General features: G+C 33.7%; 1 protein-coding gene across 3 annotated transcripts; it reads right to left on the minus strand.

Annotated features, from left to right (window-relative positions):
- Nucleotides 1-4070: 4070 nt before the first annotated feature.
- LOC129798837 (V-type proton ATPase 116 kDa subunit a 1-like) lies at nt 4071-27847 on the minus strand. 3 transcript variants are annotated; one of them, XM_055842231.1, is made up of 4 exons: nt 27624-27847; nt 9303-9454; nt 4524-6648; nt 4071-4446 (listed from the first exon to the last, which is right to left on the minus strand). In XM_055842231.1, the coding sequence occupies exons 1-4, from the start codon at nt 27637-27639 to the stop codon at nt 4184-4186; spliced, it is 2556 nt and encodes an 851-aa protein (XP_055698206.1). In that variant the 5' UTR covers nt 27640-27847; the 3' UTR covers nt 4071-4183. The 3 variants fall into 3 exon arrangements, with proteins under 3 accessions (XP_055698206.1, XP_055698207.1, XP_055698205.1); XM_055842232.1 differs by lacking the exon at nt 27624-27847 and adding an exon at nt 16477-16679; XM_055842230.1 differs by lacking the exon at nt 27624-27847 and adding an exon at nt 9569-15131.
- Nucleotides 27848-28000: the final 153 nt, after the last annotated feature.

Below are 28000 nucleotides of genomic sequence, written 5' to 3' on the forward strand. Positions count from 1 at the left end.
AACACAGCATAGAGGGAACTACTGTTTTGGCGCCAGAAATGTGAACACAATGCCAAGGGGCGAGCAATCTTGCATTGATTGCATTGATTTTTAGGATACGAAAATATTGGATCTGTAAAGAGGTTGCACAAATGGGTTAGAAATTGTTAGAAAGGAGCAGGAAAAGATTCTTAATATTTTATGACCTTCCGTCATTTTCCTACGTCCGTACACTAAGAAAAAACCTAAAAAGTTAAAACAACTCTATGGCAGAGTTGAATTAACTCAACGAATATCGATGTAATTGTTACTCTTTTTTGTTCTAAAATTTAGTAAATAAGAGTTGAAACAACTCTTCGTGCGAGTTGAATTAATTCGTCGGATATCGATGTAATTATTACTCTTTTTCGATGTGAAATTTCATCTCGACTGAAGTATATGCTTAAGTGTTTTCATTTTAAGAATACAGTAGAGTCTCGCTATAGTCCATATTTGGTTTCAAATTTGACACTTGGGTCGCACTATAGTCCATGCAATTTTTTAAAATTACCAACGATTTTTAGTATTGAAATTGCTCGACGGCTTCCACTTTCTTTGCGATTGTGGTACTTGTTCTTGCTCTCTTCATTGTGGATCACAATTATCACAACTACTTAATAAAGTTTGCCAAAAATGTTAAAATAATTATGCATGTCGCATACTAAAAAACATAACCTAACATAAAATCAGTGTTTTGAAATCAACGGTCGATAAATTGTGGACTATAGAGCGATGGCCTATAGCGAGACTCTACTGTACTTCAGTTAAGAAGATTTTCGTGTGACAAAATTCATATGAAACATCAACTAGAAATATGCCTAACAGTGTTTCATGAAGACACGTGCGTGAATCATTCATTATATTTCGCTCGGAATATAGGGAACTTGAGATCAAGAAAATATTATTAAAGAAAATGATAAAATAAAAAAAAACATAAAATTTCAAAATCTATCCATTTTGGGATTTGAAAGAGCTATTTGAACTCCAAAAAAGATTTTTTTTAAACTCTAGGAACGGGTTATTTTAACTCTTAAAACGAGTAATTTTTCTGAGTGTACAGTCGCGGAAGGTTAGATGGATAGTATGTATGAATAGAATAAGAAGTCATAGATAAAATATCAAAGAAAATTACTGCTATTACTGAGGAATTGAACCCTTACTACGAGTAGAAATTCCTCACCGTATTCTGTAACAATATGACAAAGTCACATGACAAATTTTGATCGTAAATTTGTTAGCAGGACAACATTTAAGGACCAGTGATCATCGCATGGCTATTGCAAGGAGCTCTGTGAAGCTTTCTGATATGAATTGCATTTTTTCGAATAGTTGTCCCGAATTTACCACATAAGAAATTCACAATTTGTCACATGACAATGTCATACAGTTACAAAAAATTTCCCTGCTGGACAATGGGTTAAATGGTAGAGTATTTAAACGTTTCAACTATTGGATGATTGCATAAGTTCTTAGGAATCTCTAAGACAAATTCAACAGGTAGGGTGGAATCCACATTTCTTGCCAGTGTGCCCCACTTCTCGCCACGTATATTGAAATCGCTATTTTTCACGATTTATGAAATAAATGAGCCGCAAAGTTACTTGTATTTTTATTGCTGCTACGTATAGAGTCGAAAAAACACTAATTTTTTGTTTTGAATTTAAATGTTTGAGCATTTTTTAGAGAAATATTTTAAGCAAGTGCATCGAATCCAATATTTCTTACCAAATATAGTAAGTGTCATGAAACTTTGTTTACTTTCTGCAATAGTCTAATAATTTGATTTGTCAAATAAAAGTGAAGAAAAATCATTTAATAAGAATAATAATAAGGTGAACATGAGGGAGAAGAAATGCTGGATGTATTCTTTGCATAATATTGCTCAAAATAATCGAGTTTGAACTTTTCCAAGTGGGTGGCGAGAAGTGGTTACAGAACTGGCGAAAAGTGGTAAAAAGTGGCGACGAAGTGGTTATTTTTGGATTGTTAATAAAAATCAGATTTTTAGGTACTCCCGCGTTAAATTGTAGGACAATTGTTTTGACGAATCTAGAGCCAATATATCTAAGTAACTTTGTGTCAAATTTGAGTTATCTGATAATAAGGGGTCAAAAGTTATAATACAATTAATTTCACTTTTACCTAAAAGTGGCGAAAAGTGGTTACTCCACCCTACTTTCTTTTAGAAATATAATTTGTATATTCATTGATATAGTCTTAATTGATCTTAACACTTGTCCTCTAAAGATTTATAACCTTATCAATACCATTTTTTAAGAAAGAGCCTTTTTTTAAGAAAATTCGTAAGGTCATTTAAGACCGCTTCCAAGGAGTCGATATTTTTGGGCAGAGGCACCAATCTATTCTTTAGAGAGATTGGAACAAATGATAATCTGAAGGGTCAATATCTTGGTTCCGGGGAATTTACAAATCTGCTTTTACAGCAAACTTAGCTGTTTTTCCGTGGACCTTTTCCACTATATGTTGTTGTTAAAGATCCATTTCTCATCACATGTCACCAATCGATCCCGAAAAGCTTCTTCATCGCAACATATCAGGAGAGAAATGACTAAATTCCTTACAATCATACGATTCCCCTTATTCCTTTCAGTCAAAAAATTTGGCACCCATTTATTGAGTTTTTAAACATATCAAAGGTTTTCTTAATAATGAAATATGATCAAATTATTGTTGTCCAACATCTTAACAATCAATTAAATTGTTATTCTCAAATTTTCTTCCACTAAGAGACTCACAATATTGCCATCAATGTTAGAGGCCGTTTAAAATAGAGTTGATATTTCGAAGCATAAATCCCTATTTCAAAATTTTCCAAGGCACCATTTAATCATCCTAAAAGCGAGAATTAAATGCCCTAAATGCTTTTTTGTGGAAGTCCATCACTTACACCTTTCCAAAATTCGCCTAAGATTAAATGCTGCAAATGCATATTTTTGTTCAACATTTTGGAAAAGTCCTCGAACATATCGACTTATTTGAAGGATACTTGGCATTAGAGGGATGTAAGGGCCTTGACAGACCTGAGGATTAGCCGAGAGACGGCTTAGCGTAATTATATTCGACATAATTGTTAAACCTCATTTCAATCATTTTCCACTAAGTCGTCTCTCGGCTTAAGTCTAAGTGTGTCTAAGGCATAAGACACTATAATCTTTCCAGTACAAGTAAAAAAGTATACATAAATGGTGGAGGTAAGCTATGGCATAACCCATAATAACCTGCGTGAAAAAGTCCCACGAACTTATGCAATCATCCAATATAAAAAAAGTGTCCTAGGCTCGAATTATCAGAAATTTCCTTGCATTAAAGAATCCTAATTCCTCTACAAGATATGGTGCCCGCATTATTAATTCATTTTGAATATAAAGAACGGAATTTATTTTCAAAGTTCCTCAAAAACAGTTTGAAAAAATATTTGGGTAGATCAGCTGAGACACCATACTAGTAAAATATGCGAATTTAACTTGATATTCTAAGAACACCGTAAAAGTGGATAGGATTCTGAACCTAATGACGCAGAGATCTTTCGTTGGAGCGACGGAAAACTGTGCCTAAGTGGTGACAAGAATTGATCGGCAGGACGCATAGTTTTAGGTGTCCTTGTCTGACTCTGGATTGGATAACTTACTCCAGAGGCGTGCAAGAACCGTTGAAACCAAATAAACGTCAAATGAAACATGTATGTCAATGATCAAAACGCTACTATAACAAACTTATTTTGACATTAATTCGGTTTCAACGGTTTTTGCACACCTCTGACTTACTCCATATCAGTATATCTGTCATCTCTCCAGTCCGGACAACGAGATCTATCCAGTTCCATATCATATTCGATCTGCCCTAGTTCATTAGGAACAAGGACTCAATTTACTCACTTTCACTTTCAATATTGGATGCCCTGAATGGCCTGAATCTTTTGAGAACTATTCTCAAAGACATGCCACCAATATAACTCTGACTATTCAAAACAAAAGTGATCTCAGAAGTATTAATACGATCTTCAAAAAATAATAAAAAAAAGACTTCAAGAGTTTAATTGCTCAACAATGGAATAAATTTATTTAATCAACGATTAAATCGTGCCACAGCTACAACATCCAGGTGTTGCGACTAATATTGCTTTTTTAGAGCGATCTTAAGCGCTTTAATCTTCTTCAGCCGTGAGGATGGCCTTGAAGCTGAAAGGTTGGAACAGGTATCCAAGACCTTCGTAGAACTTGCTCATGAACTCCACCCAATGAAGACGGAGTGTATGCAGGAAAGCAGACAATCCTTCCATCATGACCAAGATGGCAAGGGTGAACAGAGCCCAAGCTCCAAATACTACGAAGAGCATGACAGCTCCTACGTAACTTGTTTGCCTGAGACCCATTTGGAGGACCATGTTCCACAACACCTCGGAGAGTTCTGGAAATCAAGACATGAGTTAAAGGAAAGTTTAACATATTGGAATTTTGAGTAGATGGTGAAGAAGAGGTACTTACGTGCGTGGGCAAGAGACAAAGCCCACAATCGAAGGTACGAAGCTGTGTGAGAAATAGTACTCAGCACGTACTCAATTGTGTGAATTGCTTGGTAGATGAAGAGCTCAGACATTGGCTCATCATCATGACCGTGGCCACCACCTGATGGTGCTGCGGTTGATGGTTTGGGCTCCTCTGGCTCAGGAGACATCTCCATACCTTGGTTGACATCACCATTGTGACCTGCGTGAGCCTTCTTCTTCCTCTGTGACATAATGTAGAAAGGTTTGCCCAACAGCATAACAGGAATGCATAGTAAACTAATGAGCACCAAGACCATTTGTAGAGTTCCTTGCCAATCAAACATGAACTCTTCGCAATTATCCAGGGGACTGCCTTCCTTGAACAACATCATATTGATGAACATGATAAGAATTGATGGAGAACAACCCGCTGTTTTGACAAATGGTGCATCTTTGTAGCCATAGGCGACCCACTTGAAGAACATCATGAACACCATGTAACCGAACAGTAAGACCAAGAAGATGATTTGAGGCAGGAATTCCAGGAGAATACTAGAGCGTCTGCGGAAATGATTGAAATTGACAACGCTCATACATACTCCGAAGATCATATGGATGACACCAAAGATGATGGACAGTTTCATTTTGTAGGTATTGAGAAAGATAATCTTATTAGTGGCTAACATCCAAGTTGGATCCAGACCAATCGGATAGATGTTAGAATCGTAGTCCTCGTTGGCAGGATTAAGCTGTAGATCAGGATTTTGCATAACAGTTGATGTGTTGTAGTTGATTGTCCAGCTTGAACCAAAGATGTTCATGGCTTTGGAGAAGATATCGTTGTATATGAGACCAGTGTACATGGAGAACAGACCCATTAGCAGAATGATGTAACGACCGCCGAAGAAGATGTTCCAAATCTCACCAGCTTTCTTGTTGGCCAATTTACCCTCCCAGATCACCATCCAGGCACCAAACATGGCCATAATGACACCGTGTCCAAGATCACCAAACATAATGGCGAAGAGGAATGGGAATGTAATAATGGTGTACAAGGCAGGGTTAACCTCCCTGTAGGAAGCAACTCCGTAAGCGTCAATCAAGTTCTGGAAGCCACGAGTGAATTTGTTGGTTCGATTGAAAGTCGGTGGTTGCTCGTTGGTCTCAATAACGTTCAAGAAAGATGGAATTGTACTGCCAACAGCTGCTGATCCATCAGACAGAGCCTTCTGGACAATCTGAAGATCCAAAACAGGAACCCAGCATTCTCCGATCAAGCATTTCTTAGTGACGTCCATATTGAAGAGATTGAGTGTATGATAGATTGCCTTCATCTTACAAACCATGACACTCCATGTTGGCAACTCCTTGGCCACACTAGCAAGGACACGTTGACGGTGGTCCTGGGTCTGATTGAGAACCATGTTGAGGTCCTCAAGTCGAGTACGGACACCCTTTACCATGTCCTCGCGTTCCTCATGGCTACTTGGGCAAGGGTATAGGGAAGCATGGTATCCGGAGCATACTTTCTTGATGCGGCTCTTCAACTGCTCACCCTGGAAGAAAGCCACGAAGACTGTCTTGTACAGGGGATTTCCTGTAGAAGGATCCTCAAGTGGATGATCAAGTTCTGCTTGACGGAGAAAAACATTTCCACGCGAGATACGCCAAAGCATGCGTTCAAAACCAGGAATCTTCTCTCTCTGGATCACTCCAGCGATGAATCCAAGCCTTCCTGCCTGACTGGCTTGAGTTCCAGACTCATCACCAATCAGGTTGCTCTTCATGCTGTCCAAATTCAGAGATTCCTGATCTGAGAAGAACCCCTGGGTTTTCTCCAGCACTTGGCGCAATTCCGTAAGCTCGAGGAAGTTTGACTTCAAATTAACGGCATTCTGCGAAAGTTCCAGTATCTCATTTTCCGTCTTCTCGAGGTGAGCCTCCAGATCTATGATCTCACGTGGATTTGGTGCTCTCGGAGCATCTTCAATTGGTAGATCAGGAACTGAAACACCATCTTTCTTAAGTTCAGCCTCGACGTAACGCAGTTTGCGTTCCATTTCATCGCAACGGCGAACTTCATTGACGAACTTGCGTTGGAAAGCATTTACGTCCGCATTTAACTGTTAAAAAAAGTTAATATAATTAAAACATATTCCCAATTTCCTCTTCTATAATATACATTTTATTGACTATTGGATAGTGTTAATTTTACTACCATGGTTGATTAAATATTTGACTCATTCCCGAATTGAATTTTATCATGTGGATCACGTGAGTGACATCATAATGTAATTCATCTAAAAATAGCAACATTTCAAGCAACAAAAGTCGGAATTTTGAGTTTCTTTTTAATATGCATGTGTAACAATTTAAAAAAAAAGGATTTTTATTTTAAAGTGCAATATGTTTTGTACTGAGACGTTGACTTGAAGTTTCCACAAAAGCTCATATCATCGCACGTTTGAAAATGAAACTACAAAAAATGTTAAGTATTTGTAGTTCTTTCATACATTTTAATTAAAAACGTGAAATATATCAGCTGGTTGCGATAAGACGTTACGGAACGGAAGGGGGAGGGGGCACTTTCACACAGCTTGACATTTTTTCACGACTCTTTTGCTGGACTTATTATAATTCAAGATAATTGCTATTTGCTATTTATTTCATTTAGCTATTGACCAACACCATCGTATGGGAAATCATGTGAAGGCATTTAGCATTAATCCTGTTGCAGATTTCTACGAACGTAGGACAGTGGAATTAGTCCCATGATTAGAGGATTGGGTCCCGGTCAAAATCCTGAAAGCCAAAATCCCGAACGGGTCAAAATCTCAAAATACCAAAATGCGCGAGGAATTTTGGCTTTTCAGGATTTTGGCGTTCGGGATTTCAGCTTTCCGGTCCTTGTCTTTCGGGATTTTCGTTTTCGGGACTTTGGTGTTCGGGATTTCGGCTTTCGAGATCTTGTTTTTCGGAATTTTGGCTTTCGGGATCCTGATTTTCGGGATTTCATGTGACACCGAAGAGGATTATACGGTCTTTCAACTTAAAATTTAGCCATTAGCCTAACATTCTCTAAACTCTTATTAGCAAAGATTTTTATAAAGTGAAAATCTTGACTTAGGACTGGATCTTAAATGTAAATGATCCATTATATCCTAAAAAGCCAAAGAAAAGCTTGTTATTTAGGATTTTGAAACATTTGAAGCTTGACTAAACCTCTAGTCTGAAGACTGCTTTAGTCCCATGATCTTTTAATGCCACTTTAAATAAAGAGGAATTATCCGTCAATGTTACGGAACTGAAACATTTGACATGGTCCTAAGCTGTGTTACCGATGTCACCAACTTATTTATTACACTTACTAATTTTGCAATTTCTTTTAAAAATTATTTGGAAATTTTGGTGTTCACACTATTAAAATCGCTCTTATAATAATAATTAATTGATTATCCAAAAAAAAAGAACTTGAAATATTTATTTTAAAAATTCATTCATGAGTGAAAATACCGTATCCTAACCTAAAGACAATAAAAAAACTGGTTGATTTGATGACACTGTGCAACAATTTCAAACTTTTTTTTTGTCCCTGGGTTGTCATGCTATTTTTTCTACTGCTATTGCTAGGGTCAAATGATTTACGAAAATACTTATCATTTTGATTTCATATTGTTTTTGAGCCTGGAATCTAGGCAAAACCTTTTTTGCCGTTTTTTGTTACCTATATCTCCGATTCTGCTGAACCGATTTATTTTTTGATATGGGAACATTTGTTTTCCTTTAGATGCCCGATAATCCTTTGAAGTGCTCTATTTTCGTTTGAATCTCAATTTCGAGGTTAGAAAACGATCTGAGAGAAAAGTTGTATATGTATGAAAATGTAGCTAATAAAATTCTCTATCAAATCTACAAAACAGATTGTTAGGAACAGTCCTAGTTTTCGAGATATTTTTGATTAAAGTTGCTAAAAAGTTCGATTTTTCCATGTTTTCTGACATTTATGAGACTACAGCGCCCCTGGTGTCAGTTGCATGAATTCCATCTGTACAAAGGATTATCGAGCATCTAAAGGAGAACAAATGTTCCCATATTAAAAAGTAAATCGGTTCAGCAGAATCGGAGATATAGGCACCCAAGTATCAAAAAACAGCAAAAACGGTTTTGCCTAGATTCCAGGGCGCAAAAAAATGAAATCAAAATGACAAGTATTTTCGTAAATCATTTGACCCTAGCAATAGAAAAAAATAGCATAAGAACCCAGGGACAAAATCACTGTTGCACAGTGTTGTGAGCTAAGTAGGTTTTTGGTATAAATAATCGAGTCTCTGTTTTTTTTGTATTTTAAGTGAAAAGATTGGTCTACTAATCAAAGACATTTTTATCCCTAAATTTCAGCTGATAATAAATCGATACTTATTATACACTGAGAAAAAACGGGGATGTGATTAACTTTTTTTCCTCATAACTTTAACACTTTTTATGTGTAAAAATATATCAACATTTTTTAATGTTAATTTTACACCTTTTTAAGGGTAAAAATAACATGAAAAAGGGTAACTTTAACCCCTAATACACCTAAAAAGCATAATATTTACACCAATTTCGGATCAATACTATACAGGGTAAAATTAACATTTTCGGAATGTTCTTTTAACTTTTTCGGATTTCTCTCAGTGTATCCTGATTTACGAACCAGCGGTAGCGGAAGTTAAAGGATCATAGATAACCATTAGCTAATTCAGGCTTATCACTGATTTTAAGATATGGAACTTACATCACGAAATTGAACTGCTCCAGTCTCACCCAGCTCGGAAACGGACGTATAGGCCGCTTCTGGCTGAATGAACATTTGGCACAAGGCCATTTCTTCGCTCCGGAACATGGCCCCCATGTTGGAACTGGCTTGAGCTTGTTCTCCTTGCTGGACTGTGGAGATAAAAAAAAAACAAGAAGAACATGATGAGTCTGCCGCTCACATTTATGCTCAATTTATTCTTCTGCATCAACTTTCAATTTCTTCAATCTTATAATCAATATTACTTGGAGAATATTCCTTCTTTTTCCCTTCATTTTTCGGCATTTTTCACCCACAATCTCCTATCAAAGATTCACTAAATATCTTTTAAAGATATTAACAATGTATTTCAAGTGATTCAATGAACAGTAAAATGGAAAATTGAACGGATTTTCCAGTAAGATTCAGGTGACACAGTGTGGCGCCCAAAGTGGAGCCAACAGAACTGAGTAGAGAGCTCCAAGTAAATCGAAGCCGCGATCGTGTTATTTGTGTAGAAGTCACGAGAAGAAAATCATCGCAGATTAAATTTTTTCCATCATCATTTCGTGGTTTACTGTCGCCTTTTTGTGGCTTCATTATTTTTTTTTGTATAAATATGGAACAAATTCTTAAAAGTGTTGAGACATTTTCCATGTCGTGAGATGTGTATTTGCAATTTTAAACCATTTTCAGCCTCTTTTCATCCCACCTCCAGCTTCGTGATCTACGTCTGTAGAATATAATTTATTTCGAATGAACTCTCTCATATATCTTATCATTGATCATAAATTCATATCGCGACGATTATAGCAATATATGCGTGGATTTGTAAATGAAAATGTAGGTGAGAATGGATGCTCAATTAGCTGTGAGGTGCAAATAAACTCACTAATTGCTGGATAGATCCTCTCTTGAGCAGTATTATTGAGTTGTGAATATATTTGTGCTTTTCATACAATTCTCTCTCTATCTGCTTTTCTTTGGGCTAAATTTTCAGAGAGCATTTTTCAAGGTGTTTGCAGAGGCTGAGACTCCAGTTAAATTACGCAAGTTCATTGCTGTAAAATTCTCTCGTAGAAAAAAGAATTCTTAATGATGTTGAGAAATAAGAATTCAATAAAAAGATAAACTATTACTCAGACAACGGAAGGAAATCTTCAAATGAAATTTTTCAGTTTATAACTTGAGACTTAAGACAAATAATTATAGAACAATGCTTAAGTACTTGGTCGTTATCTAAGCTGTGCATTATGAATTTCTATTACTGAATGCACTTTATTGCAGTTTTAATCTTGTGTCATACTAAATTCCTATTTTATGACTTTTTAGAAATTTCTAATACAATTTAACTATAGACTTTAATAGACTTTTATACAGAGAAGTATGCATGGAATTTAATGTGAATAGTGACACTGACACTGGAAATTGTGGTGTGCAAGAAAAACGCAATGATCTATAGAAACAGACAAAATATCATTAACTTAAAATAAATTAATCTTTATGAGAAGTTATGTTAAAATATTTACCATCACAAGTCTTTGTAATCATAGAAAAAAACAGTAAAACTGTTAGGGGGAGGTGGGGCTACATTGATATACGATATTTTCGCATATTTCTAAAGAAAGCTGGACCTTCCCATAATTAAATTTAGATCCACAATTACTTTATCTATCTAAATTACATGACTTTAAAGCACAAGTTCCTTTAGAAGTACGCGAAAAAGTCATATATCAATGTAGGCCCACCTATTAGACACACCTGTTAGGTGCAATTAGGTGTCATTCCGTCATAATCACACCTTTTTTTTTTAAATAAATTTACGTTGATGTGCATCGAAACCTCAAAACCGCAGAGAGCGAATCAATCCTCCGTAATTTTTAAAGGAGAGATATGATTGGCATGATTGGCAATATACTGATCATTTTAGAATAATTTATTGACAATAGAAAAAAATCTGTTCTTAACCACAACTAATTACACAATGCAATTATTTTAAAATGATTACCTTAATTTCATTGTAATGCAGAAACTAGAGAAAACATTAATTAATAAAAAATAAAAAAAATAAATTTAGATAATTATAAATTTTTAAAAGACTTGAGATAGGTATCGAAATTTTAGGAAATTAAAATAAATTAATTTAATTTCATCTAAGGTGCAATCACATTATGTGCTAATCATATTAATTAGACATTATTTTTCTGACATTGCCAGTGTCAATTAAAAGTTAAAATGGTCAGAAAAAGATATTCTAATTTAGTCCAGGTTAAAGCGAATTTAATAAAAAATAGGGGAGATAGGGGTATAATTAGCCAGCAAATGAAGCTTTTTTTTCGCGCGTGATTTGTGAAAAACTGATAAGGTTTGTCTAATGTTTTTATATTTCATAAGTAGCATTAGGATATTGGCTGTATGAAATAGTGTAGTCCAAGGCTCTAAAATCGTTGAGTTTTTCTAGAGAGGATAATGAAAAAAGTATGACACATTGGCTACATTTGCCCCGGCCTGGGAAGATATAGCCATTTTTGGGGTGCTAATTGCCACCAGAATTCCAGACGAAATTTTAAACTGGAGATACCAAATATTGTTTCGCTTGATACACTGAAGCCCACTGATGCTAAATATGTCATTTAAACCTAAAAAAAGGCTTTAGCCGACTTTTTTATGACATTTTTGTAATTGCGGCAAAATTGATGAAAACATCCTGAAAAAATCTATTTCACAAATTGTTCATCCGAATGGCAATATTGCTTGGAATATCAATAGTACTTTTTCGTCTAACAATCAGTGAAAAATCATCAATAGTTTTAACCCGCCACGGAAGAGTGGCTACAACTGCCCCGAGGACTGTTTCAGTGTTTATCATCTTATATAAAAAATTGGATAATTATTATCCAAGTGAAAAATATTTTTTAATTTGGTTTATTGAACCAGAAACGAGGTAAAACTATGAAATCTTGACTAGAAACTCAGAAAACCAAATGCTGGTGCAAAAACTGTACCATCAAAATTACAATTTTATACCCATTTTATAAAAATGCTTCTAAATTGTAGGATAACAGGATCAGAGTTATAAATATTTCTGACAATAAGGGGATGTGTTCCTACTTTCATTAAAAAAATACTTTGCTCGATGTACATTTTAAGAAAAACGAGAAAAATCCACTGACTAATTCTACCCCTGGCTATAGTTACCCCGGTCTCCCTTACCTATATTTGGCCTATTAAATGCTTTGTACAAATAAAAAGTAAAACCTTAAATTCGCTAAGCAAAAAAATCAAATTTGATTGGTATCAATTCAGGATTTTAAAATCTATGAAAGAATCAATGTATTTTTTTTAAGTAAAATAAAACAAAGAGTTTTTATTTTAATTCGAACCACGTTGCGAAAAAATTGGATGGTAATTTCTACAAATCGTATCTTTAAATTCTACTGACTCAAAAGATAGTAGAAAATACCATTATTCATAAACGCTTTCTTTTAGAATCTACTATCATGAATATTTAGAATTTACTACCCAATTGCCGGATGGTAAATTCTACTATATTCCTTTAAATTTAACCTCCAGCCTGTCCTAGATTCTAATATTCAGATGATTCAGATAGTAGATTTTAGTAGCCGGATATAGTAATTTTTACTAGCCGGATTCTGACATTTTAGAGCAAAACATACCTTTAGACGGCCATAGGAATAAATTCAATTTTGAGTTACCAGTGACTCAATCATCCTTAAAGGATTAAGCTATTAAAATTTATCATCGTGCTGTTAGAATTTCATCTTGGAATATCTCAAATGATGCAACGGTTCCCGATATGCTTTGTATAGAGAGTATAGACGACTATAGGAAGTATATAGACCGTACTTTGTATAGCTATAGGCGTGAACAGAAAATCCTGAAGCATCATCACAAAGGTGCCGTGTTCAAATCATACGATACTGATAACTTCTCAAAACACAGAAAATTTCCCTTCGCTACAAACAGGCGATAGGGTAAGTGCTCATAATTTTGGACAGTTTCTTATTTTGGACACTTTGAGGGTAAAATTGGACACTAAAAATAAATTGATTAAAATGATGGATTTTTATTCCAATATTTGATGAAAAATGAATTCTATCTAAATATTTGTTCTTTTTGGAAGTTTTAGACACTAAATACGTTAAATTTTGAATATGATTTGAGTTGAAATTGCTTTGTTGAAAATTCAGTGTGAGCAATTGCTTACGAGAAATATGACAGAACTTCGTGGCTTACTTCAGTCTTATTTAGCTGTGGTGAAGTAATAACAAAGTTTGTTCGCTGTTTTTGAGTGATATTATTGAATATTCATTGAATATTGTGTTGATTCACGTTACTGATGATTTGTACATTTGACCTGAAGTGAGATTTGCCTTGTGAATTATATTTTTCGTGTGAAAAATGGGAAATTTTTTAAGACATTCACCAGTGAGGTGATGATTCTTATTTTGGACAGGTGTTTTTCTCACGAAATTTCGTGAAGTTTTAGCTTTTGTGATGACTAGGTTGGACAAATGCCTGGAGAAACAAAGGAGCATCATCTCTACGAAAGAGATGTAGCGAGAAATGCCTTGAAAGGCTCCCGGAAAGGCCAGGGAATCAGCGAATCCGAGCGTACTTGGAGTACCGAAGTCAACTCACTTTAATGAATGATATGGAAAGTTTCCGGGCTTCTGTGACATTCTACGTTTCCCTTACATGAACAGGAAGAGGACTTGGTAAGATTGGTTCATCAAATGAAGAACAATGGGCATCCTATTGAGGCGGATTAGCTGTCCAAATTTACAGCCAAGTTGGCCAAATTAATAAACAAGTTGTCCAAAATAAGAGCCAAGGTCACCTCTACTTATCAATTCATTTTTAAACGTATTAAAACTAATTTTAATAAAAATGAGACGATAAATAGCTTGCTAAGTTTCTAAACAACCCTTCTGAAAAGAGAGTAACAAGAAATGTCAATTAGTATAGAAAATATCGCACTTCAAACTTGGAACTTCGATGCTTATAAGCAGACTGTCCAAAATTATAAGCACTTCCCCTACTGATAATTAGAACTTGAAGTTCGACTTTAAACTCAGAGCCGAGTTTCATAACGTCCTTGACCTTGTAAAACTGCAATTTTATAATTTTATTGGTTGATGCTTATGTGAAATGTATGGCAGACGAAATGTAAAATACGAAATGGTAAAATACGAAATATCCTAGAATACGAAGTTTCCGCAATACGAAATATGCAATACGAACATGTAAAATACGAAATGTACAGTACGAAGTTTCCAAGTCCCGTAAATATCATTTTTTTAATGTTAAACAATGAATTTTCAGTAGATGAAAATAATGAAATATAGTTGAGAAAGGGAAAGTTAAGAACTTATAAACTATCTTGACAACACGATATGATTAAAAATTAAAAGTAGTTTCTGAACGTTCTGAACAATTTTACCAATTTTACTGAATTCAATCAATTTTCTGGTAATTTTACTGATCATTTTATGTTTATTACTGGGATTCTATTTCTGGTCATACCTGAAAAATAGTTATTGAAACAAAATATAACATTAAGCATGCAAAATAATTTTTATAATTACAGAATTAATTACGTGTAATTAAATATTTTATGTTATAAAATCTTTTGGTATGATCATCTTCTCTAGTCAATCAAAAATAGTGATTGCTCTAAAATATTTTATAGACTTAATTATTTAATTGTGTAAATTTATAATGTTTAAGAATAAAATGTTGAAGGGGAAAACAGAGAATGATTTATGGATAGGGGAAAACGCGCTACCTTCGGACAATTCAATTTTTTCTCTATGTTTCTTATGGATTTCTCCTACATATACCACTTTTTTTAATAATTTGAGGCATTGGAATACCTATTAAAATATAATATTGTAATGGACCAAATTCATTTATAACACATTGAAAAAAAATGAATTGTGCGAAGTTTAAATCGTCCGAAGATAGAGCGCTTTCTCCTATGATTTGTTATTTTTGTCACTTCAGGAAGAATTTTATCAATTCAATTGGTAAAATCATTCATTTTTGTGAAATGCAATTTTATTGATTTATAGCTTTTCGCTGCACATTTTTGAAATCTTATAAATTTGCAAAAAAAATTAAACAAATTAAAACTAAGAATTTTACCGAAATAAAAGAATGATACTTATTTATCTTAGTGAGGATAATTTGTGATACAAATTAAATTAATTTTCTATGGGAAATATTTACTCGTCTATACACAAAATCCACTTGTTATGTATCCACGTCTCAACAAACATTGCACACAGGTGAGTCTTTCGTAGCGCCTAAAAGTAGACGGGCTAAAGCTTCACCTGCTCCGTCAGGTAGCTTTTCATCGAAGATGAGCAACTTTGGCGGGTTTGGCATGGCTCTGGGGAGTGATAGTGAGACTGAATGATTTTCGCGGGAGACTCAATCACGTGACTGGGAAATTGTGGGAGGTAGGGATTTTCTCAAGCATCCCTCCCACCGGTGGCTAGGCCTGCAGCAACCTTCACCACTGAAGAAATTGCAATTAATTTATTTTTAATTCACCACACTCAATGCAAGATCATGACACTGAACACACCATGAACAATTGCTCGTTTTTCTCTTATTAAATTTTCTCTCGGCTTTTTTATTCTTTGGCATCATTTTGGGTTAAATTTATATCTAGCCAGTAATATCGTATAGTGAACTTTTCACGTAAACATGGAAGAAAATATTTTCCAGATGGTTTTTTTTTTTAATAAAATACATTGGGATGGGCTTTCGTGAATGTCTTGAAGATTGGGAGATATTGTATTAATTGTCAAGTACCTGATTGCTATTATCACATACTTTCGCAGATTATAAATTGTCGAGGCATGTGATACTTGAGAGATGTCTCACAAGAAACAATACATATACTCAGCTGAAGGTTTTCTCTCCTCGACGACTAAAAGTCATGTGAGGGAGGCAAAACTTTCCTCAAATATCGAGGAGTCTTTCAGAGTTATAGAACATCGATTGATTCAATTATTTCAACCACGGTTATATACACGAATTAATTAACGAGGGCAAATTGATAAATTCTTAGCAGTTTTTCTCTGGACATCATGTGACCCCCAATTCTCAATAGGCCCTCATAGGGCTCTCGACTTCCACTTACATTCAGTTGTAACGGCTGTCCTTATTCAAATACAAAATAAACACAATCACTGATAATCCTAAGAACACAACTTTCAATTAAATATTTCAGATCCTTCGTATGTTCTTCAAGTGATTGGCACTTTGGAGGAAAATTTGAGCTTTTCCTCTTTCTCTGGGGCCCCTATGTTCCTTTCGCCGAGGAAAGCAACGAGTAACTAAACTGAAATATGAATTGTATGGTGGTCGGAACGAATTGTGTGCGTTTTATTTCAATGTGTTTCACCGTCATTTATTATTAACTTAAACAACTCTTCGTGCTTGAGCCTCTGAATTGCAAACACATATACTCTCAACATTCATATCTACGATCCACGATTCACTCGTAAGAAGCTCTCGTCACCTTAATTCTAATCATCCTAATCACTCGCCCAGTGACCGTTAGGGGTTATCACTATATAGTAACATTCGCACTTCCAGCATCTTCATCGAGAAAAAAACTCCTCTCAAATATCAATCAGCTGCATTTTCCTGTAAATCTCCTTATATCAATTACACAATCCTCCCCCTTATCCAAATACTTCCCACTCCAAACCATGTGAGCTGTATGAGCTTTTAAGGAGATCTTCGTGCTTCGCTAAATAGTGTGTGATTTTTATCACAGATACGATAAGAGGAATAAATGAGAATCTCGTCATATTTTCGACCCTCAATCCGCATGATCTCACAATCGTCCAATTTTGTAAATTTATTTGCGTTGGTTGTTTTGGGTGAAAACGTCGTCGTCGTGCAAATTAATACAATTAGCATTAATGCATGAAAATATTCATAGTTAAAATTTTCAGACAGTCTGCATGTTTTGTATTGTATGATAGGTGTCGTCTAGATTAATTTAGTTGGGTTATTTAATGCAAGCCCGTGGAAGATGCTGAAAATACCATCCTATTTGCATCAGAGTTGATCAAAGGAGTTTGAAATTATTCTAGATGAGATAAAGGTTTTATATTTATGATGATTTTCTATTTGAATTGTAATTTTTTTTATATTATTTCACTTGTTTTATTAATTTTTCTTTTTTCAAACTCATTTTTATTATAATTTTAATAAGTATTTTTGTAATTCATATAAATATTAGTATTAATTTTTTTTAATACATCAACCTATTAATTTAGATAAACAAATGTTTCTTGTATTAAATCGAAAAATACCTTTTAAAATGTTTACCTGACAAAAAATCTTAAAAGCAAAAATATTTGATATTTCCAAATCAATTTCCAAAAGAAAAAATGAGACGATTTCGGAAGTGTTCTTTGAGTTATTCCATGAATTTTCTAGTAACAAAAACAATAAATGAGGCTTTCATAAGGTAATAAAATATCTTTTTATTTTTTAAGTAAAACAAATTAGTAATTTTCGGAAATTGTATGGAAAAACACAAAAAAAATATATGTAATTAGATTAAAAAAGAATTATTATACTTAATTTTTGTAATAATTATAAGAAACTTAGAAGATATGACTCCTACAATCTATTGTTTATCACACTGTTGATCCCAATAAAATAGTACTCCCTCCGTTCCGAAATAAGTCGTACGTTTGGGAAAAATTCTTGTTCCGAAATAAGTAATACGTTTGGGAAAAAATTAGGATCAAGGGATAGTCTGTTGGTAAATGTTTTGTGTATCAACAATATCTCTTGTAAAGAACTATTGCTAATCTTCAGCACTAAAATTGGGGTCCAGTCTTGATGGTATTTTGAGGAACGAATGTCTTAAAAATGTCTTATTTTTGGCGTTTTATTTTCAATCTAAAATAGGTTCAGAATGGTGAGAGATACAGACTTGGGACCTTCGGGGGACCCCCCCATAAGTTGAACCTGGGACCATTAATATGTCCTTTATTTTGCCCCCACCCCTCCCCTTCCCCTCCAAAATCATCTTTTTAGGATTGCTCGAAAACACATCGTGCGATTTTTTTTTTCAATTCTGCTGGATATGTTTTAAAAAAAACATGTAAATGGTCCCAGGGTCAACTTATGGGGGGTCCGCTGAAGCTCCCAAGTCCCTATTTCACAACATTTAGCATCCAGATATTCGAACACATAAAAAAAGGATGTTCTTTTCATTGCTCATTCTGCAAAATTTGAGATATAAAAAATGTCATATCGGTAATAACTGTTGAGTTCCACTTGTGCATACTAAAAATTTAGAACAAATTCTAGCCTGTAATGTTAATCACAGTCCATCTTGTAGTAATTAACTATCTACCGGAGCTCTTTGAAAAAAACGCGAAAAATGGACAACTTCAACACATCGATTCCTCAACTTACCGTCGTGGTAAGATCCCCATATTATCCCTAAACATGGAGGATAGTTCATACATAATATATTTTCCAATAACAAAAACATTCTCTGAAACCATTCCTTAATCCCTAATTTTTCGCCAAACGTACGACTTATTTCGGAACGGAGGGAGTATTTGATCTATAGATCTTAAGATATTAAAAATTTGATTTACAAAATATTGAATACTTTGTTAAACAACTCTTTACTAAATATCGTGGGTCCAGATCGAGATTTCGAAAGCTAAAATCTCAAAATCGAAAATCCCTAATGGTCAAAAGCCTGAAAGGGTCGAAATCAAACGGAGGATAATGTGTTTCCTATGTCCGGTAAAACAGGAAATTTACTGTTGCTTCTAAAAAGCGTGGGTGCAATCCTGGGAATAGCTATGATACTCCTAACAATTCTGGATTTTGGCCTTTGGGATTTTTACCGAGACCCATAATTATTTAGAAAAGGTTTCAATCTGTTCTTCTCTAATCGCTGGCTTCCTCAAACTAATATTAAAGCCATATTTAACTCAGAAAAGCTAGCGATAAATATATGTAGCTGATAGACATGTCTAAAGTTGAATAGACCTAACCATGATATAACTAGCTCTACGAACTAATTATGAAGCTAAATTACATTATGATAAGCTTGAATTTCTTTTAAAAATAGGATAAAAAACCAAAATTTTAAAACTGCCTCAATTCAAAGGTGCTCCACTTCCCCCTGCTTTAGTACTTTAAGTTCAGAAAAATATCAAGAAAAACACGTCATTTGCTTAAAGGGGCCTACAGCGAACATGCATAATCTATAACAACTTGTAAAAATCCGTTAAAATGGTTTATAAATTGTGGTTTTGACGCGGAAATCAGAAAGACCAAAACAATTTACGACGCCGATCTGTAAACGCTACTGGATTAAATGATGAAATTAGTTTTTGGAAATTTTAAATACGACTCAGTAACGTATTTTTTAAGCGTTTACGGTTTGCGTGCTATTGAAAAAAGCAAAATTAATGTACATGGGTTCCGCATGAGTTGACCGAAGGACAGGAAAAAATTCAAAAATCGACTTGCAAAATTTTAGATTCCTCAGTAAACGACCAGAATGGACAAAAAGAAACGAACGAGTGATTTTGCAACATAACAATACTTTGTTGCATAGCACTTTAGTGATTCAGGATCCAGGATAACACCAAAACGTTGCATTGGGATATGATACCACCCTGTATTCTCTAGATCTGGCCCCTTCCGATTACCACTTGTTCCGATCGATGGATAATGGCATACCTGAGCTGCACTTGCTCAATTTTGAAGAAGTGGAAAATTGGATGGATTAATGGTTTCATGTCTAAAGTTGCCTCGTTTTATTCTCGCGATATCCATGTATTCCCAAACAGATGGTAAAAATGTGTAGCTGAAGGACCGATACTTACAAAAAAATATTTATCGTTTTTACTTTTGAAACAGAAAAAAACGATTTCTGTTTTTCATTTTTTAAATAGTATTTTGTTCGAGATGTCTGGTATCGTCCGTGGTTACATTTTTTGGTTAAAACAATACATTCATGAATGTGATGTCAAATGTTATATCCTAATAATGGTCGAATCACAAATGAAGCTTTGTAAATAATTTAATTTTCCTGATTTTGTAATTGTAACTCAGGGATCAAATTGAAGACTTACAAGAAATCTTTGCTGGTAACTCTGTAGGGGAAACTAGGACAGTATGGTAAACACGGGGCAATTGAAAATACTGCAATATTTTTAATTAAATGTTTGAATTCAGTGAACAAAACTTATTTGAATTCATACACTGAGAGAAATCCGAAAAAGTTAAAATAGCATTCCGGAAATGTTAATTTTACTCTGCAGTATTGATCCAAAATCGGAGTAAATATTACCCTTTTTAGGTGTATTAGGGGTTAAAGTTACCCTTTTTATATTAATTTTACCCTTAAAAAGGTGTTAAATTTACATTAAAAAATATTGATATATTTTTACACCTAAAAAGTGTTAAAGTTCTGAGGAAAAAATGTTAATCGCACCCTCTTTTTTTCTCAGTGTAGATACTATAGGGATCTTTATCCACTCAAGAAATAGATCACATAAGCCCACATAATGAACATAAAAATCAGTGTTTACAACTACCCCATGTTTACTACTGCCCCAGTTTCCCCTATTCCGCTAATTGAACCTTTTTTCTAAGATGAAGAGAAAGTGTTTCGCATTGTCTATGGTTAAATTTAAGGTTAAATGGATATATCTTTTATGAGGTTTTCTTTAGTTTTGCTCATGAATTCGACCTGTGATTTGGCTATAAAATTAGATTGAAAATAAAAATGAAATATTAAATTTATTAAATCCCATTTAATTTTTGAATTGGGAGTAAAAGTAGTAAACGATATGCAATTCTAATACCCATAACTCCACAAGTGATAGAAAATTTCTGGTGACCGGAAACAGGGTTCGAACCTAAGACATTTGCATCAGGAATCGAGACCTGTACCACTTCTGACTGTTTTAAAATTTAACTACAAAATGGAACTGGGAAAATGGGGAAAATCTTAAATCTTATCTTAAAATACCTATCACATCTTCCAACTCTGATAAACCACTCTCTAGGGATTATTTTAATAAGCAAGAATAAGTCAATTGTGTGATAATGTGCTCCGTATGGTGTGAAGATAAAATAGAGGCTAATATGATAAGAAGGAGAGGCACTTAAATGCCAAAAATTTGATTGATTTATTACTTATCACGGGTATTATGTGGAATATCATTGCGTGATGAAAGAGAAATTCCACAGGAGATAATGCCAAAGTCACAAGGTGCTTTTAACGACAAATAAAATTCATAATTGCGAAGACAACGGCTGTGTGCTACGAGACAAGAGGAAAGAAAAATAGGAATGAATTTATGTTATATCAATTTGTTCAACAGTGTTTAACATGACACTATCTTGACAAAAAAAAATTCACCTAAAAAAAAACTCAAAAGTCGTCTCTAGTTTTCACGATATCGCTTCAATATAGAGCGCGATCGACAATGAGATAAATTTTATTTTTTCTACCTATTGTTTTCTATTGTTGAACTATTTTCTTGTTCAGTCAATTGCATTTCGTTCAAAGAATAACGATCGCTTTAGAAGACGATCATTGCATTTACATCCTATCAGCATTTCTTAAGCAATTCAATCGTGTCAACACAAGGCGGAAGATAATGTTATCACATTTTAAACAAATGTCGCTACTATTTATAGAATTTTTACACTTTTACTGGAGTTTTTATTGCCTCTCGGCAATACAGATTCTCGCGCAATGTTAATTGCTACAGAGTATAATATTAGTTTGTAAAATTTGTGGAAATGCACTTTATTGTCATGGTATGCTTGACTTCATACTTGGCACTTTTCATGCCATTCAATCGCCGCTATTTAGAAATGCTCTCAGAAAAAATTGCATAATGATCATCTTCCTCCCAATGAACACGCATTGTGACTATTTTTTTCCCAGTTGAGAGCTTTTTCAGTTGGATGATCTATTGTGAAATAATTTAACCTTGTTTGTGGTACTTTTTTTCTCCTTCCAGTCAACTCAAACACATTAAAGTTCTATAACATTTTTCCACTCGAAAAACACTCTCCCGTGCAGCATTTAAAATAAATGTCCATTGAAAAATATAATATGACGTTACAATTTGCTCTAAATTTAAATAATACAACTCCACTTCAATATTGCATGCAGAAAACTTGAATAAATAACTCTATTCATACAAATTACTTACACATGAAGTTCTATTTAAAAATGCAAAACATCAATAATGTAACTGAAAAGGAAAGATTTCCGAAGAAATATTTACTGTGTGCTGTGAGATTTTCTATTGCCATTTTAGAGGATAACTTTCATTCATGTGTGCAAGTACTTTAGTGCTACTATAAAATATTGCAGTAAACATTTTCATTTGTAATTAAAATTTATCACTTCCAGATGGTTTTGAAAAGGAAATTTTTTGATAAAATATTTCACAGCTCATTAATTTTTTTTCCAGTATGTGTAGTATCACAGTTTTCTAGAAAATGTTACTAATAACTTTATAGTGTTCTACCAAGGAAACTTGTTAAAGAAAGATAATCAAGAAGATAATAAGTAATAAGTGCTTATTTTTATCCCGTAAAGGTCAACATGAAGCTTGAACTTTTTAAAATAAACTATGTGTAACCTTACATATTTTATGATTCTGCTTTCATAATTCCAATCTTAATACATTTATAGGAGGGCGACTAATATGAACTGTACTCAAGCTACTCAGGTAAGGGAAACTGGGGCGTGATCGAATATGGGGTAGCCCTGAACACTACGATTTTTTAATCAGATATTAGACTTCAGAGAACAAGACCTATAGGAATTTATAGACATTATAGGGATGCTTATCCACTGAAGAAATACCATTCCCCATTTAACGCCACCTCTAAAAAATTGGTATTTCTCTTTTATTATTTTTATATTTAAAAAAAAGCATTATAGAATATATAGTCTTATACTTTGATTCGGCAATGGGAAAGTACTGGAACATTGAAAAAATATATAAATTTATAAGGAATGGAATCAAATAAGGCATTGCATTAAGTAGTACTTCTACCCTACATTACAAATATACTAAAAACATATTTATTTATCTAAAAAGTTTATTTTCTAAGTTGATACCTTTGTAATTTTTACAGTCTCCCTCTATCTCTCATACAGCCTGTGCCTAGTGTACGAGTTTTTTCCTAAATCTTTTTCTAAAATACGAAATTGAACATTTTTTACACGGTGAGTATACGTCAAGGGAAGTTTTTATAATTTCGTAATTTTCATTACCTGTTGTTCTCTTTGTTTTAATCATTTTAATGCATAATGTATATTAAGAAGATACCCAAGAAAATTATAAACATATTTCATAATTTTCCAGCTCGAACTTCACAGGACTGAGCTGTAGGGGAAAGTGTTCTCCCTTCGAACGGTCATGTCTTCGAATAATGTGAATTTCTTTTGTTTTTCGTAAGAGATTTATACTGAATTATCACGGAATTATCAACAATTGATGATAAACCAACTAATATTTAAGAGAAAAGTGTAAGTCTTTTAGGAAAACTAAAAGAAAATTCACATTATTCGAAGGCATGAACGTTTGAAGGGAGAGTACTTTCCCCTATATAATATTCCTAGGATTTTGATTTTTTCCCTCCCCCCCCCCCCAATTTCCACCTTCCATCCCCCGGAGACCACTTTTGTTAATAAATCTTTACGTTTCAGACGATTTCTGAGAATTGCGTCACCCAGCTAGTTCGTCTGTGCGTCCATCCGTATGGCCGTTAACGCGCTTAGAGATCAAACCGTTAGAGATAGAGACTGGAGACCTTCGCGAAACCCTACTTAAGTCGACCCTGGGACCATTGACATGCCCCTCATTTTACCCTGCCGTGTGCTGTTTTGCAATTTTGGATATGTTTTAGCGATTACCTAGGCGAACATTTTGTCTTTATACGAAAATGTCGTTGAATTGTTCTTAAAAAAGGGTTTTCAAAGTCAAAGACTAATAAGGCTCTAGAGAGCGTATTTCTCTACCGAATGGTATCATATTTAGTTAGAAAGGTATTGAAATTTCTGATAAGCCTAAACTAATTCTGAATCGATGAGGCAAATCGGTTGTGAATCAGTAAGCGGGTAAATGATTCGAAAATATTTTTGAGGTACAGTGACAACAATTTAAGTAGGGACAGTGCCTATCTCCCTATCCCTGCCTGCGGATGATCTTATAGAATATCTAGCTATATTCAGTGATAAAGGATCAGCCCAAAATAGGGAAAAGTGCGTTACCTTCGGTCAAATTAATTTTTCTTATGTTCTTAATGTATTTAATCCACGATTCTTTTCAGAAAATTTGAGGTATTTGAGTAGCTATTAAAATATAAAATTATTAACGGGTCAAATTCATTAAAAACATATTGAAAAAAAATGAATTGTTTGAAATATGAGTCGTCCGAAGGTAACACGCATTACCCTGCATAGTTCAGGATCAGTGATTAAAGTTTCTTTGCATAAATTTCCTTTATCTGATCTTTTACCACTAAATTTTGTGGGCTAAATATTCTGGAGGATTAGAGTAAATTATATTTATAGGATTTCACGTAATAAAGCATATAATACTGAAACAATCAGAAAAAAACTTTATCACGTTACCAAGAATATTTATGGTCCAATTTGGGTCACACTTAATAGAAATTGAAAGCTTTCGTAATGCTTTTATTTTATCTAAACTAAATATATCAACATTTTTAAGTATTTCACAGGGTGGAGAAACCTCGTATTGACATTGCGTTATTTAATTTTACTTTCAATAAAATAAATAATATAGAGTGGAGTCATCACTGGACTTTATACACTTATAAACAGCATGCAAAAATCTTAAGTTCTTATCGAAAACATATTTCGGAAAATTATGAAGTTATTAGTTTATGGTGTGATTAACAATTTTGTAATTTTTCGAAATCTGTTTTAGGTAAGAACTCCAGATTTTTGCGAGCTGTCCATAATGCCTAAAACACAATAACTTTTGTTTGTAAACATATTTTTGAAACTGCCTATGAGAGTGAGCAAGAAATTTAAACAATTTTTTTATAAAAGAGTAAAATTTAGACCTACTTAAAAGTCAGGCTCAGTGAAATGTATTTGCATAATAGCGACTTTTGTCTGTCCCGAAATACACCATTCTTACTTCTTTACATTTTTTGCTATTTTGAATAAAAAATGATGCATTTTTCAACATTTTTCGGTAAGAATCTTATTCTGGCCAGAATAAGGAACATAAGTATTTGTATCAACAAACAAAAAAAATAATTTGAGAAGTCATTAGGCTGTTTGAAATTGCAAAGTGCTAAAAAGTGTCCCGAAATACCACATACCCTATGTTGCTAATTTATCTTAAGCATATTTTAGGACGATTGTAAGCCTAGATCAAGAGCAACCATGAGTGTAAAGTAATCTTCACACTAGAGATTAGTCAAGTTCCCTAAGGTCTCTAAATCCTAAATGTCAAGCAATTTTTATTGTCTTTTCAAAATTTAAAAGGTTATTAGTCTTTGTTAATCCAATTTTAAGATTAATTAAAAAAAAAACTTGATGGATAAGATATTAGAGCAGATATGCCATATGGCTAAGCCTTAGGTCCGAAACCCATATAATGATACTAGTAGGGGAATGTAGGCATGGTTCGCACAGAGTGAACCTTCAAACGATACGAATTTTCTCTTTGTTGGAAAAGAGCTGACTTACCATTTCTCATCGTGTCTCATGAGCTTAATAATTATCTATCTTATGGCTAAGAAATGACGAACTAGCTCTTTGCAAACAAAGAGAAAATTTGCATTGTTTGAAAGTTCACTCTGTGCGAACCATGCCAACATTCCCCTATAAATTATATTATTTATAAAAACAATGAAAACTAACCAAAATGTACTGTACAGTCAGTATACTAAAATGACAAAAATAAAAGCAAATAATAAAATAATAATAATAATAGAGATTACAGAAGTTTAATAGTAACCTGACTTTGTTAGTATGTCTCTTTTTACATACTAAAATTATTTATAATAAATCTTTCTTCAACAAAAAAACACCAAATTATGGAAATTATTATATTATTTTTATTAGGACAGATTGGAGAAAGAATCAGCGCATTATATTCAATAACATTTCATTTTGAAATTACCAGTACAACAGAGAAACCTCTTGATTCTTGTTTATTTGAACTTTCAATTAATCTTATTTATTTATTGATCATATAAGAAAATTGTTTTTAATTTCTTCAAGATATCAATCAGATAAAATACCACCACGATATATTTTAAGTCTATATCACCAGAATAAATAAATTACGTGCCATTCGAAACGGCATTTTTCCAATAGCATAAAAAGCGTATTTTCCCTTCTATTGTTTTACGTAATTCTGATAACAAAATACTTGACAAGAATTCTTTATGACTTTTCAGATTTTATTATCGAAATAAAAGTTAGTTCTTCTTTGAACTAAACAAGTTTTAAATAATTTTGAATAATTCTGAAGTTCAGTCGAGGTTTCACTGTTATTTTTTCTTTTAATTGTGATAAGAAATTATTGAATAATTTGCAATCAGTCTGAATGGAGCCTCCACGTGATTGTTTCATTCAATGATGAGAATCTTTTTATAAATATTCCGCATGCAAATTTTTTAGGCATTCAGTGTTCGTCAGACAATTCATAAAATGTGAGTAGAATATAGACAAGAATAAAGACAAGATCAAATGGTTATGTTCTCTTATTGTTGAATTTCGGAAGGAAAATGTTTGGGAATTCCGCTAGAATTTGAACAGGTGCAACACTTCTTTATGGAAAAATTTAATCAAACTTGGTCTATTTTTCCAAGAATACCTGAGCATATTTATAGGCATAATACAAATATTCTGGTTAGTGTTTTACGTCTTTTCCGTGATGTCTTTGGCCCCAACACAATCATTGAGGAAAATGCAGCTGGTTTCTGGGTATGGACTTCAAGGGGATTTCTCTGTGACAAACTTACGCAAACAAGTTTATTAATGCTGCAAATTGAACGAGAGATTAAGAAACCAGCGAGATGTAGGAGAGATCTTTTTTCACTTTCAATCGGGCAATTTCAATTGCGGTCAATGTTAACGGCTCAAGAGGCTCTCCGAATAAGACGATTTCGAGCAACTTTTATCAATTGCAACTGACGGAAAACGTGCACAAGCTGCTTTTCATAAACTTTTTTTTTCGTAACATTTTTTCATAATTGATATCTTACTTCCCATGATCGTCATCTGTATATTACAATGTTTAAATTTTCCGCATAAAACCACAAATGTTATCAATGAACCAAAAACTGCCAGTTCGCAAGAACTTTAGCCAAATCACTTTTTAAGCAACCACTCAATCATTTATTGGTACAATATTCACGAATTTTTTTTTTTATAATTTTCACAGCTTCTCGAAAGTGCATGGAGTTACCGAGACACTTGAATCGATACTGGAGTTATTGAAAGATTTTCAACATTGACTGAGAGTGTCAAGCGAATTCATGATCATTTACTCTCAAGTTCATGAGGTGAATTAATTGAATTTTGTGCGACAGTGGGGATCGATTTTTGCATTAAATTATTCTTCATAGACCTTAAATATTTC

The sequence above is a fragment of the Phlebotomus papatasi genome, chromosome 1, assembly GCF_024763615.1.
Source record: "Phlebotomus papatasi isolate M1 chromosome 1, Ppap_2.1, whole genome shotgun sequence".
NCBI classification, from domain to species: domain Eukaryota; kingdom Metazoa; phylum Arthropoda; class Insecta; order Diptera; family Psychodidae; genus Phlebotomus; species Phlebotomus papatasi.